This window comes from Rhyacophila brunnea, unplaced genomic scaffold (assembly GCF_057557595.1).
Source record: "Rhyacophila brunnea isolate RB1 unplaced genomic scaffold, BYU_Rbru_1.0 scaffold_5, whole genome shotgun sequence".
Classification (NCBI taxonomy): domain Eukaryota; kingdom Metazoa; phylum Arthropoda; class Insecta; order Trichoptera; family Rhyacophilidae; genus Rhyacophila; species Rhyacophila brunnea.
Window position 1 is genome coordinate 39759073 of NW_028233170.1, and position 18045 is coordinate 39777117.

Here is an 18045-nt window from a genome sequence, read left to right on the forward strand (position 1 = left end):
GGTAATAAAAACTTGTGCTTAAAATAACTATTAAAACATAATATAGGTACATACTTAGATAAGACATAAAAAATACAATTGCAAAAAACTCCCATCCGATGATGCGAAATTTTTCAGGAATGTGATAAAAATATTCATTAAAAACTTCAGAAGTATCAATCCTTAAGGACACAGGTAGCAATTATGATGGTTGAAAATGAAGAATTGGGGTATCTTGAAAGATATTGTAATATGACATTATTCTCTCTTTTTCACATCTGGATTAATATGACTACATAATTGTTAATTACCTATGTATTAAAATTGCGAATAAAATCATAATTGATTTATCAGATATCCGTGGTTATGGCATTATATCTTCAGTAAATATTTTATTAATGGTACACATATACATCTTTCCTACAGTCTACAATTATTCAGGCTTAGCTCATAAAGATATGTACCTCAAATTATTAACTTTTCACCTCCATTCGGCACCTGGACCCTTAAAAATCAACATTTAATTCCAAATGCAAGATATTTCTTTGGCATTCATCACACGGGAGATCATCGCTGGTGTTATATATTCTTACATAATTGTTTTAACATATTTTCAATATAAACGCAGTCATTTTTTTATTTACCGAAAAATACATAGTCCTGTGAGATATGCAGGGCAAATTACATTTTTTTACAGCATCAAATTATGTCGGTGCCATAAGCCACAACTAGGTTATATTATGCTATTGGTTTGTAATAATTCAAACATAAAGGAGAATTTTGAAGTTTTTCTATATTTGTAAACTGAGAATGTAGTAGGTATTCTTTAAAATGCAAGTGGTCAAGTAAATAGAATGTGAGAATGGAAATACTTAAAATATACCTAAAGCAATCATTATTTTACGCATCAGTTCATTGAAGGTTTCAAGCGTCGAGATCGCCTGCGGACTATATAATAGAATAACTAAATACTAATCGATCGCCGACTAATTATTATACATCACTGCTGAATTTAAAGTTAACTAATCTAACATACTTCAATCGAGATCACAGTTTTTAAGTAGAGTGTGTAAGAGGTAATTTCACATTTTCACATTGTGAATGTCATTTTGGTGTTTCAAATAATCCGAGTACATGCGGCGCGCCTGATTGAGCACCCGATTTACGTCGTGTTTTCTCACCATCTTGTCGAAATGCATGGCCAATTCATTGTAGTCCATCTGGTTTCTCATTATGAAGTCTCTGTGCTGCATGAGAACCGTCAGACACAGAAACATGAGAAAGGGATTCCCTCCGCCGAATGCGTGCGGCGGGGGCAGCAGGGCCGGAAGGTTTTTCGCATAGTTCGATTCGCTGACTTCTTCGCAGTGATTTGTCAGATTGCTTATGTGCTCGTTCAGCGATGTCTGATTTTGAAATTCGCACTTCTTTTGAAAGTTGGTTATGGTGGCGGCGATGGAATGTAGATTGGCCGACCGCTTGTTGGCTAGTAAGATCTCGCAACTCTTTCTGGCGTTCTCCAATTCCTGAGACATGTTGGAGAAAAATTTGGAATTGGGTTTGATCATTTCCCGCGTTATGTGTTTGAACCTTGGGTTGCTTTCTAAGTCACAGACATCATCAGGCCTGTCAACATCTTTCTCCGTTTCGGAGGAGCTCTCCAAATCGGACCTAGGAATAGATTTTCTATCGATATTTTTATCCACTTGGCTGGAGATGCCCGAGATAAATTTTTTAGTATTCAGAATTTCATCAGTGGAATTTTTATTCATATTACTTTTATCGCATTTATTTTTTTCCACTAATATCGCCGGGCCATTGCCGTGAAGGGGATTCTCCCAGATGAAAACGTTATCGTTCATGTTATCTCTGGGCCGTATGAGTTTGCTTTCAACACTCTTAGGCACGCGCCGATCGGGGAGCGTACCGTTAGACGTTGAAAATTTATTCATATTTACTTCTATTTTGTCAGGTGTCGGGGTCGTTTCAAAGTCGTGATTGGTGCCCATCTCTTCGCTTTCTCCATTGCCGTCCGAAGTAATCTTTGGCACGACTTGATCCACTCCGAGTGTGCCGAGAACTTGTCTATCCAAGTGTTCCAATTCAAGATGAAGCTCAGTCGTCATGGATGTGGTCATGGGAGAATAATCTTTAGAATCATCCGGGCTGCTATCATCGTCATTGAAATCTTTGGGGGCGGCTTCTGCCGCCTTTCTTTCTGAACCGTCGGAAATGAGGGACTCTCGAATGACATGTTCCGACAGAGCTCCGGTACTATTTGAATTATTTAATGTTTCACCGACCGTCTCCGGAGTGACTGCCTTCGCGTCACTGGCTTTACTGAATGAAGATGAAAACTTTTTGAACTCAGAAAGGCTTTTTATAACTTTTTTGGTAGCGTTCTCATTATCTTCGGTTTGAATGTCTAGCTTTTCAAATGACATCTTGAATTTATTGGCCGATGAAAACCGTGGCATTCCATCTCTGCTTTTATATTTTTGGTGCATAAATAAAGGGGATCTAATTATTTTAGAATTTTCACTGTAGACCGAGTCTCCTGGACTCGTGGAATTGGGAGATCTTCTCTGATATTCTCTATCGGTGCCATAAGAAAAATTTACTTTCGGTTCGGGAGAGATTTCAGAAATGTTTCCTTCGATCATTCTATCATTAACTGGGAAAGCACCATTATTCGCCGCATTCGGATTGAGAGTGGCGTCATCCAGGCTTTGGAATTCCTTTGAAATCATCAATGGATTTAAATTTGTACTCTTTTTGCCGATATTTTCATCGAGGCTGTGATTCATTCGTTTATAAGTGACTATTTTCGCCTTGGCATTAGAAATCAAGCTGACGGACGAGCTCTGTCTTCTGATGGCGCACAGTTTGGTGTAAGCGTTCTCTCTGGGCGTCTTCACGAGGGGACTGATGGGAGGCTCGTCGAGCTCTTCGGATATGAAGTTGGGAGAGAACTTATTCTCCTTCAACGACAGTTCTTCAGTCGGCGGACTATACGGGAGGGAAGACCAAAGGACTTCCAGCATCCGCAAGGAATCTTCAAATGCGAACTCCCTCTTCATCTCGAGCAGCAACCACCGGTAGCAGAATAACAGATCGTCAGCCTGGGAAGTTAAGTGAATATTTACATTATCAAAAAGCACAGTATCGCATGAACTTGTAACAATCAATACCTATACAATACATAAAAAATGTGATATATTAGTCACTTTCATGATGTTAACTGTCAATTCTTGGTGGAAAGACAATATATTAGTTGAAATGAATAAAATATATAACATATAGTAGCTGTGGAAATAAACTCGAATGATTTATGGTTTTTTTTGCAGAGTAAAATTGGAAATGGATTTTCTTTAAAACATTCCATAGTTTCTTATTTGACATAATGTGTACATACTAGAGGTGAGTTGGAAATACTGTCACCAGTTTGTGTACTCAAGTCTCGGATGAAACTACCCATACTCAGTATGTGTCGCCCAATAAACTTATTCCAAAAAACTTGTTATGACATCATCGCGAGTCGCTCGCCAGTTAGTAGACTTTCAACACTATTGACATTAAATGCGCGCGAGCGTGATAGCACTTGAATACAATAGTATATTTTAATTTATTAGTCTATGGATTCAAATGTATGAACAATAGGTCATAAATTTTGTGTTGCAGCACAGTGGTGAGATGATGCACAAGCTTGGCTCAAAACTTGTTTGAAATTTAAAAAAAAATCACTGTTATTCATTTTTGTTAACAAGAATATTATAACCTAACAGAAAAACAACTCATAAATTTAAAATGTGTTTAAATTTTATAATACGAGGGTGGGTCAATAAGTCCTTAGAAAAGCCGACAGGTGGCGCGACTAGTACTGTAAGCGGTTTGTTTTCATGCAGCGGCACTACCGATTCAGTATGCTGCGAAGTTTCAATCAGATTGGTCGGGTTGTTGTGTGTTTTTCGTACATTTAAAAAAAAAATTTGCTTGTGGAAAATGGAAAAATGGAAAATGGAGAAAATTGAGTTTAGAGCTGTTATTAAACATTTTAATATAAAAGGGTTAACAGCAAAGGAAATAAAAAATGAGTTGGATTTAGTTCACGGCATATCTGCTCCTTCACTTGCAACTATTTATAACTGGTTAAATGAATTTAAACGTGGTCGTACATCAACAAAGGATGAACCACGCTCAGGACGTCCTGTAGAGGTGACTACACCAGAAATGATCAATAAAATCCACGATATGGTGTTAAGTGACCGAAGATTAAAGTTGAGTGAGATAATTGAGGTTACAGGGATCTCAAAAGGTAGCGTCATTTCTATTTTACATGACAAATTGGGCATGAAAAATATTTCTGCAAGATGGGTGCCGCGTTTGCTCACAGTCGACAATAAACGCAATAGGGTGGTGGCCTCTAAAGCCCTGTTGTCACTCATGCAACGCAATCCGGATGAATTTTTTCGTCGCTTTCTGACTGTAGATGAAACATGGATACACCACTATACTCCCGAGACGAAAGAACAGTCAAAGCAGTGGATTGCGAAGGCAAACCATGTCCAAAGAAGGCGAAAACCGTAAAATCAGCTGGTAAGGTTATGGCTACTGTATTTTGGGATGCACGTGAAATTATTTTCGTTGACTATTTGGAAAAAGGAAAAACAATAACAGGGGATTATTATGCATCTTTATTGGACCAGCTAAAAAACAAAATTGAAGAAAAACGGCCTCATTTAAACAGGAAAAAAATCCTCTTTCATCAGGACAATGCCCGTGTTCACACATGTTTATGATCAATCGCTAAAATTGAAGAATTGAAGTTCGAATTGGTCGACCACCCACCGTATTCGCCAGATTTAGCCCCCAGTGACTTTTTCCTTTTCCCAAACTTAAAAAAATGGCTAAGTGGACAACGTTTTTTTTCAAATGAAGAAGTCATCGATCGGACAAATGCTTATTTTGAGGACCTTCCGAAAACTTATTTTTCTGACGGTTTAAAAAAAATTGAGAAACGTCTAACCAAGTGTATTGAGCTCCAAGGAGATTATGTTGAGAAATAAAAAAAAAATACAAAAATAAAAACTGTTTTAATGCTTTTTTCTAAGGAATTATTGACCCACCCTCGTAAATGGGACATTTCAAAAAGCCGAGCACAATGTATTTTTAGTGATTCTATTGAAGCCGATATTTCAAATACTAATATGAGTTGGATTTAGTTCCAGTTGAGCATGAGACTTATGTCGCATACACACGCCAAACGCTCTATATAGTATTCCAAATACTAGTAAGTATTTTGGAACAAGTTTCGATATACATATTTTTTTATACCGATAGTAAGTATACTTAGTCTTCAAAATCGACCAGTTTTGCCACCTCTAATAAATACATTAATTAAATAACAATCAGGACTTGTATCCAACAATATCAATTGATTTCACTTTAGAGAAGCGAGAATTATTATTAAATTATTTAGATTAAGTAAGTATTTTGTATTCAATTAATTATAGATGATTACTATAAAATAAATAATCGACTTTAGATATTAAAACATTAATATAAATGTCAGCATTGTCATTGTTTATAAAAAAATACAAATAAAAATGTAGGATTTTTGCTATAGATCTGGTATTGTGAGAGGTAACATTTTATATCGTTAGACTCATGACTAATTCATAAATGTGAAACAGGAAGTTACTATAGATAGAGATATTAATTAGACATACCTGGTGGCTTTTGAGGTACGTATAGAACTGCGGATCGTATACTTGTAATGATTCCGTTAAATGCGTGAACTTAAGCGTCATAGCTTCCCCGTCCAATAAAAAATTGGGGTACAGACGAGACATGAGAGCACACAAGCAGATGTAGGCTTGCGCCTCGTCACCCATGGTCACTAATAAAGGTGAAGCCAAATCAGACATGCCTTGACAGTAGCTTACTATTGGATGGTTGAGAGCATACCTGAAATGAATCATATACCTACTTACTAGAATATTGACCAAAATCGCAAAATATATATTTCAGAAGTGATCATTTTAATTGGTATTCAGTCTTGGTAAGATATATATAAAATGTCGCCAATAATAAAAAATGCATCCTCTACAAAGATGTTTAAGTATATCTTTTATTAAGTTGAAAGATGAAAAAAATGTTACTAGTGTGAGGCTTATCAGTAAATTAGCTGGAATCTTTACAAGAGATTCAGCATTTACTTGATAAATTCATGATATATACCACCCACAAGGGGTGTCACAGGTGCCACAGGGCTCTAGTCTGGAGGCCCGGCGTGGCGAGTCGACCAGATAAGTGAGATAAACACACATCACAAATTTGCTCTAATAGTAAAAAAAAAGTTGCCTGTGATGCCTTCCTAGCCTAGCCTTCAGGATGTCGGGGTCATGCCACTCACCACATATAAAAATTGATTTATGACATGTGTTTTGCTAAGATGGTGAATTTTTATCAACTAGGAATACCGAAATTTACGTTTGACATTATGTAACTTTATAATTATTGCCAATGTTGTATGGTTTTGGTAAAAAAAGGAGTTACATAATGTGGAAAAGAGATAGTTATAGATAGTAAAGTATAATTTCAAGCTATAATTGAGTAGGCGGTTGGGATTTTTAATAGAAAACTCTGCTCTGCTCAATTATAACTAAGAATTTTCTAAGAACTATCCCTTTCCTACATTACATAGTTCTTTTTCTACCCCTCCACATAATATTGGAATATGTAATACTTAACATTAAATAAATTTCGTTACTGTAATGTACAAAATATGTCAATTAGTTGAACAATCATGTAGAATCACAAATTATAGTAATCAAAGCAAAACGTCGACAGCAAGCCACAAATTTGATTACCAGTAGGTACATGAAAATTGTTCTAGAAACACAAAGTTCATACGATTGTTTCTAGTTATAGTCCAAACTCTATTGTTCTACATACATTATTTATCTTTAAGTATTTAAAATAGTTCTAAAAGAATATAAGGTAAATAACATACGTTGTTAAAATATTGAATAAGGAAGCTATATTTTGGTTGTCATCGCTGCCAGCGTAAAACCTATGATGTCTGTCAGTTCTCAGCACGTCTTTCTTTACCATATTTGTTACATATGATAAATCATTAGATACCTGAAATTGAAATTTATTTCTTTTATTCATTAAATTAGGCAACGGTTTTCAAACTCTTTCATTTCACGGCACCCTTAGTGTTTATAGATTTTACACACCGCCTTAAAAAATTAGAATTGGTGGGATGGATGAGCCAGTTATTCATCACACAGTTTTACAAATCAAATCAGACACAGCTATCTTCGTTTAATGTTTGATTTGTTTATTACAGCTACCATTGAAAAATCAGCGTAGCAGAAGGTAATTAATAGAGCAAAAAAATGTAGCCTTGATCCTCTTAACGAAGGATTTTATCCTTTATTGACATCCGAAACTGAGTCAATTAAATTTCGACAAAACTTTTCTTAATGTACTCGCAACACGGCTCAATCAGACTCTCTTCCTCTGCCTAGTGTAGTTGTATTTGAAAAGGCTACTATTTCTGAGTTGGTGTGGAGAAATGTGTCAATCAATGAGTGGCGGTTTAGCAGACAGAAGGGGGGGGGGAGTGAAGTCATTTTCAATTTTGACTTCATGTACAATATTTTTCGGTAAGGGAAGAACAGTATGCTATGTTAAAATATTGTTTTTGCTACCGAAACATATGAATTTATCATTGCGATCGTGTCAGCACTTTTTTTTTAAATTGGCTCTACATTCCTATGTGATTTTTGTTTTAGAAGTGGATGTAAGCCGCTTACTCAGCCTATTAGGTTCATGCTCAGGGTCCAAGCCGACATTGAAAAAAACATGTGAATTTGCTAGACCCGCGATTCAAACTCTCCAAATTCGCAAAGACCGGTCGATCATTGTACGAGCATTTAGATTGCATGAAAATTTTAGAATATCCTGTGGCACAGGTAACTATGGTAATAGGGAAAGAAAGTATTAATGCTTGATTGAGTTACAATTGAGCTCTATTCAGGAAAAAAAAAGCATTATTGTAATAATGCTATTTTTCGATAAATTATTTCAAATGACGCAAACAGTAGAATTATTAGAGTGACATTGTGCAGCATGTATCACATGATTTGTCTCAAAATGAAAATTTCAGAATAATGCTACCTTTATGGAAAGGGAAATGTTTAATAGTCGGATTGAATAATATATTATGCAAAGTCACAGGAAGTAGATTAGGTAGAAAGACACAATATAAATAAATACCTGTCCTCGATGAAGGCAGTCTCTCCAAACATCTCTGAGAGAAAAATATTCTGCGGATTTATTTTTCATATAGTCCATTCTTTCTTTGCCTGACATTCCGTCAGGGTAAACATTTAAAATGTGTTTCCATACTACTCTCCTAAAAATAAAATATTAAAAAAATTAACTCTTTCTGCAAATTTCTGATTAACAATGTAGGTACACGGTAAGGTAAATCAGCATATTTTTTCAGTATTTGAGATATCATAGTATTGTTCCTCATAATAGAAGATCAGAATAATTATATCACAAATTAAATTAGAAGTCTTTAAAATATTACAAATATCAGTGAAAGTCTCAAGCAATCATGTCCAACCAATGCTATCATCAAACGTTCTGACCTAGATGGCTGATATGACTTAGCTTGTTGGCGCATATATCCGGACAATGTCTTGGCTTTATCTATATCAGTATTTCTATTTGACATTATGGACCTCTATAATGTAGTGGGGAGGTGTCCTCTATTATAGACCATTTATTACTGCCCTGCTAAGTAAAATGTAAATAAATAAATATATACTGCCTAAATAGAGATTATGTGAAAACAATCCAATAATTTTAGATAATTTAAGAGAAAAGGTAGTTTTAAACTTGGGTTCTCATTTCACTAAAACCAAAAACTGTCTATTTACTTAGCAGGACAGAATAGTGGAGAGGAACAGTTTTTTTTTTTTAAATAGGGTTGTTTGTAAAGCTCAAATTACATTGGCTGATTATCAGCCTAACTGTCTGACACGATCGCTCTAAATCGTGAAAAGTCACTTTTGAGGTACCCTGGAGTCACCCTGGAGCCGTGAGTAATCATGAGCAGTCATGAGCGATTTGGAAAAAAATTCTTTTTTTTGGCTACGATTTACTTACAATCCTATCGAGGATTGCCAAGAATGTATAAAAATATCCATAGTCCATCAACCGTCAACATCTCTTCTCTAACCCAACTATTTTAAGATGGCAAAAAATCAAAGAGCCGCATGGACTAACGCCAAGGACACGCTCTTCATTAAATTGGTCCTCACTAGAGACATAGAGTGGAACATTAAAAATCCGTTGTACTCGAAAAACAATTTAAATGTTAGTATCTTTGAGGAAATTGTAGATAATATATGACGCGTAGAGTTACAAAAGGGCGATTTTTCAAAAAAAAATAGTTTTGAATGTACGCAGGAGCTCTTTCGTAAGATCTATCTTCTGTTCTAGGCGAGAGTTTTAAATTCCTCTCTGTTTCTTCAAAAAATTAAAATAGATATCGAGGTGACTGACTAAACCCGCTCTGAAAATAAATTTGTTCTGGTAAAACCCTCTCTGCGTAACCGGCCAATCAGACGCCGCGATTTAAATAATGACTCTTCACGAATGCTTTAATCTCCGTACAAACCGTCAACACAATAAGTGAGGAAGGTCGTAATTTTGCTCAAATTATTTTACTATTTTTTATTTTTAATAATGTTTCCATAGTTAGTGTGACGGAATCGCAACTAGAACAATCAAGGAAGCGTTTGAGAAATCCAGCTGCGTGGAAATATAACCTGTTACGCCAAGAAACGTATTTAAAAAATGACTTGTATTTTGCTGTATTGTTATGAATAATCCAGTGGTATCTCGTATTATTTTGTAGTTTCACATGTTTTTTTTTTGTTGTCATTTATATTTAATATTCTGTGTGGTATAATAAAAACTATCTCTCAAGTAGGGATTCCAATCCCGGGATTTCGGGATTGATTTTTTTATCAATTTTTATGGAAAATAAAATAAAAGTGAAAATGTAACAGAAAAAATACTTTTAATAAAAAATAACTAGGTACATTAGAAATAAACTGAGTTTAAATGAAATTTGATTTATAACCATGTGTAGGTTGCTGATTCATTTTATTTTTTCACTTCAATTATTAAAAATGGAAAGATTGGAAAAAAACAATGCTTCGCACTTTTAACAAAGTAATTCCACCATGATATCATATGTTTTACGGCAGTTTCATATTTGTCTGACTAATTAGATTTATGAAGCGGAAAGGCCATAAGTACGCCATGATTATTTGCTTTAATATTTTAAATCTCGCTAATCCATTCATTAAGTCTTTACTATCAGAAACAGTAATCTCCTATTAAATTCACATTATTATTTAAATTACAATATTATTTACTCCGTTAAACTTGTGTATTTCCAAGATTGAACAGATACAATATTAACAATAAATGTCTTAAATTGTATAAATTATACTACATTTATTTTTGACCGATTTTATCAATGTTATTTGTAAATATAAAAAAATTATATTAACAATGGAAAAAATGCAATGTCATCAGTAATCAAATTGTAATCCCGAAATCCCGGGATCAGAATTTTGGCTCGGGATTGGATTCCCTACTCTCAAGTACACGTCTTTAACATTACTTGATTTGACGTGTCAAAAATATAATTAAAGAAAAACTATTTTCTGTTGGGGAGATGCTTTTTGTTTGATAATTTTTACTATACAAATGATAGATTTAGTAGGTAGGTTATGTTATGTTTCGTTAGGTTTTTTTTTTCTTCTCCCCTGATAAAAAAGGTATTCCTTATCATTATCTACACGGGATAAGTTGTTTTCGTCATAAAATTCTATCATTCGTTAATATGAATGATAATGAATTTTAATTCAATTACCTATGTTTATTAATATATCGTACTTGTATATTAGCTTAGTTGTAATAATGATACATAGTTAACAATGCTGTGCTATCTTGTAGAAATGCCGTTATTTTTATAATACGTTTTTGCAATAAATTTCAGAAATGCCACGTTTACTATTACCTATTTGCATATAAAAAGTAGACTTTTATTTGTCGGATTTGGTTTTCTGAATTTAATGTTTTAAAATATCTAATATACCTAATAGATTATAAATAATATTGCTTAAAAATATTATCATTTTATTTTTACATTTAATAAATAGGTTGGTAGGTAATGGTGGGTTCCCCACATTCATGAAATTTGAGTCACTGATAATGGGGTGATTAGTTGGTTAAAGGCGGGTACTTAATTCCGCTGGGTTTTTTCATATATGCTATTGATATTATTAAATGTGTTATTGTTATTCTAAATAAATATTAATGCTTTGTACCAACAAAAAGTATTTTATTTTCAAGACAAGTACATACCACTATTTTTTTTTTAAATATTACATACCAATATAACAGCTAAATATGTAGGTGCAATGCGAAAATTATACAGCTGCCAGTAGGCAAGAATGGTTACAAAATAAATTTTCTAGACAAAGTAAATTCGAAAATATATCACATAATTAAAATAAATACGGACAGCTACTGAACTGTCATCTCCTGTCGACAATGTACCACTGTGCACCAAACATCGCTCTTTTTAAAAAAAATCCGCGTCGAACTCCGCTCTGTCAGGTAGCGACTGACAAAGACCGCTCTTGGAATAATTAAAATGCATTTATTTTAATAAATACGGCTTATACGTTAGATTTGACATTTTATTATATTTTTTCGTATGTAACAGAAGAAATATAACACCTAATATAACACTTAAATCATCATAATATGCCCAAAACCGGTTTCGTGATTTACTCAAAACTCAAAAAAGTCTCTGGAGCGGGTTTAGTAACTCTACGCCTCATATAAAACATACATACCATATAGTTAGGACTGACAGCTGAATTTTGAAGTAAAAAATGCGAGGGAAAACTGTTCAGTGTAGCCACCACTCGAACAAAAAGGTTTTAGTAAACCTAAATTTTTAATAATAGCAACACTACGTTTATTGTAAACCAATTATAAGCAAGGGTCATCACGATCGAATCGTTGCCTATAATTGCTTATAGTATAATGACGATAGCTCATGACGGTCGTCGTGTATCGTTGGATCTGGTTAGGATCTGCGCGTCTGCTAGTGTAATTTAAAAAAATTACCAAAAATAACCATTATTCTGCGGAGACTCATGTGATTCTATTAGGAGCAAAAATGATACTTTACTTAATATCTATATATTATAATGCAGGGTTGGCAAACCTTTACGTATGCGTGCCAAAATTTCCCAAATATTATTTTTCAACTGTCTGACGTGCCAAGCAGTTATAACAAACAAAAAAGGTTTTTTTAAAAAAAATTATATGTTATATATTATTACACATGTTCTAGATACCACTCACAGATATAGCTTTATCACTTTTTTTCAATTACGCCATACATTTCGGTCCACCAATTTTGAAACTGTCTGCCAGAATTACTATACTAGCTTCACCAAGTTTTTGTTTCTTATTTGGTGCAGTCATTTTTTGTGGGTATAAATGAGATTGTTTGTTAATGTGTTAATTAATTTGGTTCATTACGCACAAATTAAGATCAGAATCGCTCCGATCAAATGAGGCATTCTCTCGCTACAAATTTAGAGTTTCGCGGCGCGCCATTCCAAACCACCTGATGAGGTTAGTGCGATAATACTATATGTAATGCATAAAATCTAAGAACCAACCTATGCAATTATATATTTACATTAAACGTAATGCTTATTTTTGAAGAGTATTTGCCTACTATTTTTTATCCAATGCGATCTGTCATTCATTATTATTATAGGTATTTTTTTCTCTTCAAAGCGTGCCATTGGTTCGCCACCACTGGTACAATATATAATAAAAGCGACACAAATTAAAATATAAAATAGAATAATAAAAATAATTGAGGTGCTGAGAAATGAAAACAAGTGATTTCACATGACTGTTCATAAACCATTTTTTAAATTAGATGTCACTCAGTCTAACTCGATTGTGTTTTCTCAATTTCTTTTAATTGATACATTTTTATCACAATTATATTATGTATTTTTAGTAGATTATATCTGTAAGTACATAATCATAATTATACCTATCACAAGTCTGAGTTACACCGGATACTTGTGAATACTATTTTAAATGATAAATACATTTACAGCAAATAACTCAAAATTAATCAGGCCATAATGAAATTCATAGTAACTGATTTGTGTAAAACGAGATAATAACAATAAAAGTACCCAAGACGACTGATAAGTTAGTGTACTGCGATGTATACTAGAAATATATAATATAAACAAGACCGTTAACATAGTTTATAATATTGATATTTGCTGACCCATGTAAAGAGTAAATGACCATAAAAAGGGTAAAGTATAATATATTCATTTCTGAGTGGAGCAAATGAGTAGTTAGTAGACTTTATCATTAGGAACTAGATAAAGTTTGTGATTTATAAGAAATATACTGATTTGATTTAAATTTTTAGCACCTCCACTCACGCTTCACCTGACCATTCCACCGCTGCTATTTGACCAGTTTCCCTGCTTGTGATAAAATAAGTGCTTTATTTTTGAGAAGTTTTAGCTTAATTTCGAAACCTTTCGAGATATCTACACGAAACTCTACTAAATTGTTACCAACAATGTAGTCTGTAAGCTGAGATTTCATAAATATTAGTCCAGTATTGGAACAGCCTATATTTTGTGGTTTGGAAATAGTAAAAACATAGATCATTTTAGTGTAGATTTTTTAACCAATTGTCCAACACATTGGCTCTTTGCTCACGATTAAACACACATTGAACAGCAGCATATTGTTATTACCAGATACTGAACATGAACCAGTACTGACAACAGTCGTAATACAACTTCATCATAGGTACATGATCACAATGTCGCTTAATCGATTATAAAATTGAGTTTACCTTAAGCTTGGATCTATGCCACCGCAGTAGATGACCTCTCGCAATTTGGCACTCTGAACCACCTGACCTACGGGATCTAGAAACGATCGAAACTCGGCATCGCTCAGCGGTGGTCTCGGTGGAAGGTTTTGATCCTCGGTGAGGTTAAGCGCTCGCGTTACCATATTCAGTGTTTTCTCCATCTATAAATATGAGGGATATTTTATTTTATGTAATCACAGTGATTTATTAATGCCATGTATAGATTAATTAATTATTAAAAATTATGTGGTAAGATGTACCTACTGAAGTTACTCCGATAATGTTCATTCAACCAAGACAGTTATTTATGGAATTACACATGACATTCTAGCACCGCAATATAGGAAGAGCATTATTACGACAGTGATTGCAGTAAAGATTTTCTTCATGAAAACAATTGACCTTTTCTTTGAATTCCAAACAAAAAGGGTGAAAAACATCTTTATTTTTTCCTGGTGTGGTGCTACAATCCTGGGGTGTATCTTGACCACCACAAGCAGACCCCTCTATTCTGCTTCGTGTAGAAATTGTCAAGATCTGATAAATTTGTGGCGTAGGGCAGAAGACCCGTCCCTACATCCATGGTGACAACATGGGGATCAAATTCACATGTTGACTCTCGAAATGTGTATGCAAGCAGAGTATAGACAGGTTGAGAAAATGGTGGTACATTAACACTGTGAAGGCCCACTTATATTAGATGAATTACTACCATGGTAAAAAATTAGTTGAGTTATTTCATTGTTTGGAGCAGAGTTTAAATAAACAAGATTAATTTGGTTATTTTTAGTATGCCCGAATTCTGGCGGTCAAAGCGCGGTTGGGAAGAGTTTAGGCCAGCATTTCTTAACATATGGGTCGCGACGCAAAATTGGGTTGGTTGGTGTATTTAGTGGGTCGCGAAATATTCTCAACAAAACAATATTCTTGCCAGCATTTACAGTATACATGCTGGCAAGATTGTATTGAATACAATATTCTGGAAACACTGTTTAACGTTGACATTTCACGCGATCGCAGTGATCAAAACTAATAATTTCTTTCGAGACGACGTTTTATTCTGTTTCTCTGTTCATCTGTCACCATTATAGTCTGCTTATATTAAAGTTCTTAAAATTTATTCTACCCACAATGGCAAAACGTGAATACAAAGAAGCATTTTTAGAAATAGGTTTCACCTGCATTAACGATCGCAGAGTAGACAAGTCACAGTGTGTACCGTGTTGTGAAGTATAGATGCACTGAAAATACTACTGCCCTTTGCAACAACATACATGTGCGAATCAGGATTTTCTGCTGTGAGTGTAATGAAGTCCAAATTTCGAAATAGACTGCAGCCAGAAGAAGACATGAGATGCAGCCTATCTAATATAACATCAAAGTTTGATGAGCTCTCAAAGCTTATCCAAAGCCAAGGTTCACATTAATAGGATCACATGTTGTTTACCAAAACTGTATTTAGTATTATTAAAATAAAATAAATTTTTGTCAGTACGTGCTATTTAATTTATATTATGTTGGGTCGCGAACCAAAATTATTACCCTAAATTGGGTCGCAGATCAAAAGGTTAAGAAACGCTGGTTTAGGCGCATCTCTCGCACAGACATGGAGAATACAAAGAGGAGCAGTATAATAAGAAGAATATACCTGATTTAGGAATTTGCCATGAAGGCCAGGCTGTTGTTTAGGCTCTGCTCCCTCTGCTTGCTGAGAAGCTGAAGTTGAAGATGACTCCGAACTATCTCTTTCCTTTGATTGTTGCTTTCCAAATGGAGGATTAATTCCACCATTTTCTATTTCAATGGAATGTTCATTCGGCTGCTTCACATCGACAATTAGGTGGACACATGGTTCTATATTTTGAACACTGCATGCATTTTGGGCCCTGAAATAATGAATAGGAAGTATTGCAATTTACCCAATGTTTCAATTTTTTTTTCAGAATAATGAGTCGATATGAATATTAATGAACCATGAATGCCGAATATCGAACGGCTCGAAGGGCAATAAAAATGTAATAAACATAGCACGATAAGTGCTAGGAAATATTGTGTATGTGTTAATTAAAAAGTAATTAACTGGTCAGCAGTGAATGTATTAACCCATTCGCTGCGTCCAACTCAACTGGTTGCCCATCAGGTGGCCATTAGATATAATTAGCATTTTATTTTAATGTGGTAATTAAATATTAATTAAAAGGTCCGCAGCGAATGGGTTAACCATATTTCAATTTACCTTAAGAATGCTGCGTCCAAGTCCCAATCAGAAAAGAGTCCCAAGTAGTCCTCCTGTCCAACATCATTTGTAGACTTGTAAGAAAGCGAGAAGTTTCCCTTGAGATTGAATGCTTTCGCTAATATACTTTGTAAAACTTCTAGCGATGTTATTTGAGGGTCAACTGAAAATTTCTGCTGTTCTGGAGGAAGCTTTCCCTCATACTTCTGAAACAATTCACGATTACTTATGTCACTATATGGTCCATAATCTTGGTAACGAAATCGATTTTTAAAGTTAAGAGTTTAAATTCATGTATGATCAAAATATGTCAGAATTACCTCATGATAAATGTATTCCATACATGAAAATAATAAAAATGCGGAAGTCGGTCTATGGCAGTTTTGGTTTATGACTTAATGAGGTACAACCATTAAACACAAGGAATACAGAGCCCCTCAAATATTACCAATATTGAATGCAAGTTGCATTTACATAACAAACTTTAATGTAAGTATATTATGATACAGGCGTAAATATTGAAAATAGTATATTCCTTATCACTCGTTTAAGTTTATCGCAAATTTTTCCACACTCGAGAATCGTATTTCTTACAACAAACCACACACAGAAGGTAATACATTTTCCATATTCTTGTGTTCCCTAATGAAAACTATTAAAGTATTATTGTGAAAACTACTTACAGTTCCACGTAAAACATTAAGAATGAGAAGAGACAATAATCTTTTTTAAATTAAATTCAAACTGGCTACACTTCATATTTCGTAAATGAACACATAACATTAAAATGTCATTTATGAAGTTTTATTTAATATATTATTAATTTGGTATTAAGTAGTCAATAGATTTGATATAGTTTTTAGGACACATCTGTATATGTTTCAGTATCCCATAAAATTGTGTTTACAAATTTAATGTCACATAACAAAAATAATAATAATTCAATTGAACAAACAAAAAACAGAACATGTTCTATTACATTATTATAACATAGATAGAGAATACCTTACCTTCACTTTTACCCTGACCGCTTCTCTGCTTTGCATAAACATACTTTCAAGCGTAATTCAAGCTTATTATTTCATAGTGCTTAGGTAACAAATGCAGGAAATGCATGATACAATACTTTAACTCATCAAATTTCTCTGATTTAAAGTAATATTCAGGAGACACATCTACACAATTTGAAAAATCGGATTTAGATTAGGAATATTGACAGTATTTCGCACATAAATTCAATTGCAGGTAGTTCCTGGCTGATACAATATTGCACATATGCAATTATTTTAGAAATGTGTCAATATTTTTTATGAAAAATACTAAAAGGTCACACTATCATTAATTGCTGCAATGATAAAATAGCTTGTTGTTTTGTATTATTCTTGAATGAAAAAATGCATTGAAATTGTTTATATATATTGTCACAGTTTTCTAAGCCAAGTAAAGTATTATGTATGCTTGGACGGCATACAGAGAAGAAAAATATAAACATTTAAAAGTGCCCACTGTCACTACCCATTTTTAATACCTAACGGGCAACTGTCATTGATAGAAAGTGTTGCCAAGTAATATAATTATCGATTCCTTAATAATCATTTCTAAAAATTCCACAAATTATGATTGTTTCTAACTTATATGAACAGTGTATTTAATAACTTTGCGTTGCTCAGATATTATATGGTTTGAATAATTAAAGTCTGTTATGATGACGAAAGTATTTATTTCATATTATAGAGTTAAATAGGAAGACAATGATTTCGGCAACACTGTAAATTATTGTCAA

General features: G+C 33.8%; 1 protein-coding gene across 1 annotated transcript; it reads right to left on the minus strand.

Moving 5' to 3' along the window:
• Nucleotides 1–672: 672 nt before the first annotated feature.
• Nucleotides 673–17803, minus strand: LOC147066412 (uncharacterized). Its single transcript, XM_085955634.1, has 8 exons — nt 17273–17803; nt 16263–16468; nt 15675–15912; nt 14006–14187; nt 8269–8407; nt 6995–7125; nt 5709–5946; nt 673–3101 (listed from the first exon to the last, which is right to left on the minus strand). The coding sequence occupies exons 1-8, from the start codon at nt 17312–17314 to the stop codon at nt 1062–1064; spliced, it is 3216 nt and encodes a 1071-aa protein (XP_085811760.1). The 5' UTR covers nt 17315–17803; the 3' UTR covers nt 673–1061.
• Nucleotides 17804–18045: the final 242 nt, after the last annotated feature.

Excerpts from the sequence above, each read along its gene's own strand:
- LOC147066412 (XM_085955634.1), bottom strand. The coding sequence starts at position 17,314 with ATGTTTATGCAAAGCAGAGAAGCGGTCAGGGTAAAAGTGAAG. Across the intron at positions 14,188-15,674 it reads ATGGCAAATTCCTAAATCAG|ATGGAGAAAACACTGAATAT; the intron begins GTATATTCTTCT and ends TCATATTTATAG. Across the intron at positions 3,102-5,708 it reads CGTACCTCAAAAGCCACCAG|GCTGACGATCTGTTATTCTG; the intron begins GTATGTCTAATT and ends TTAACTTCCCAG.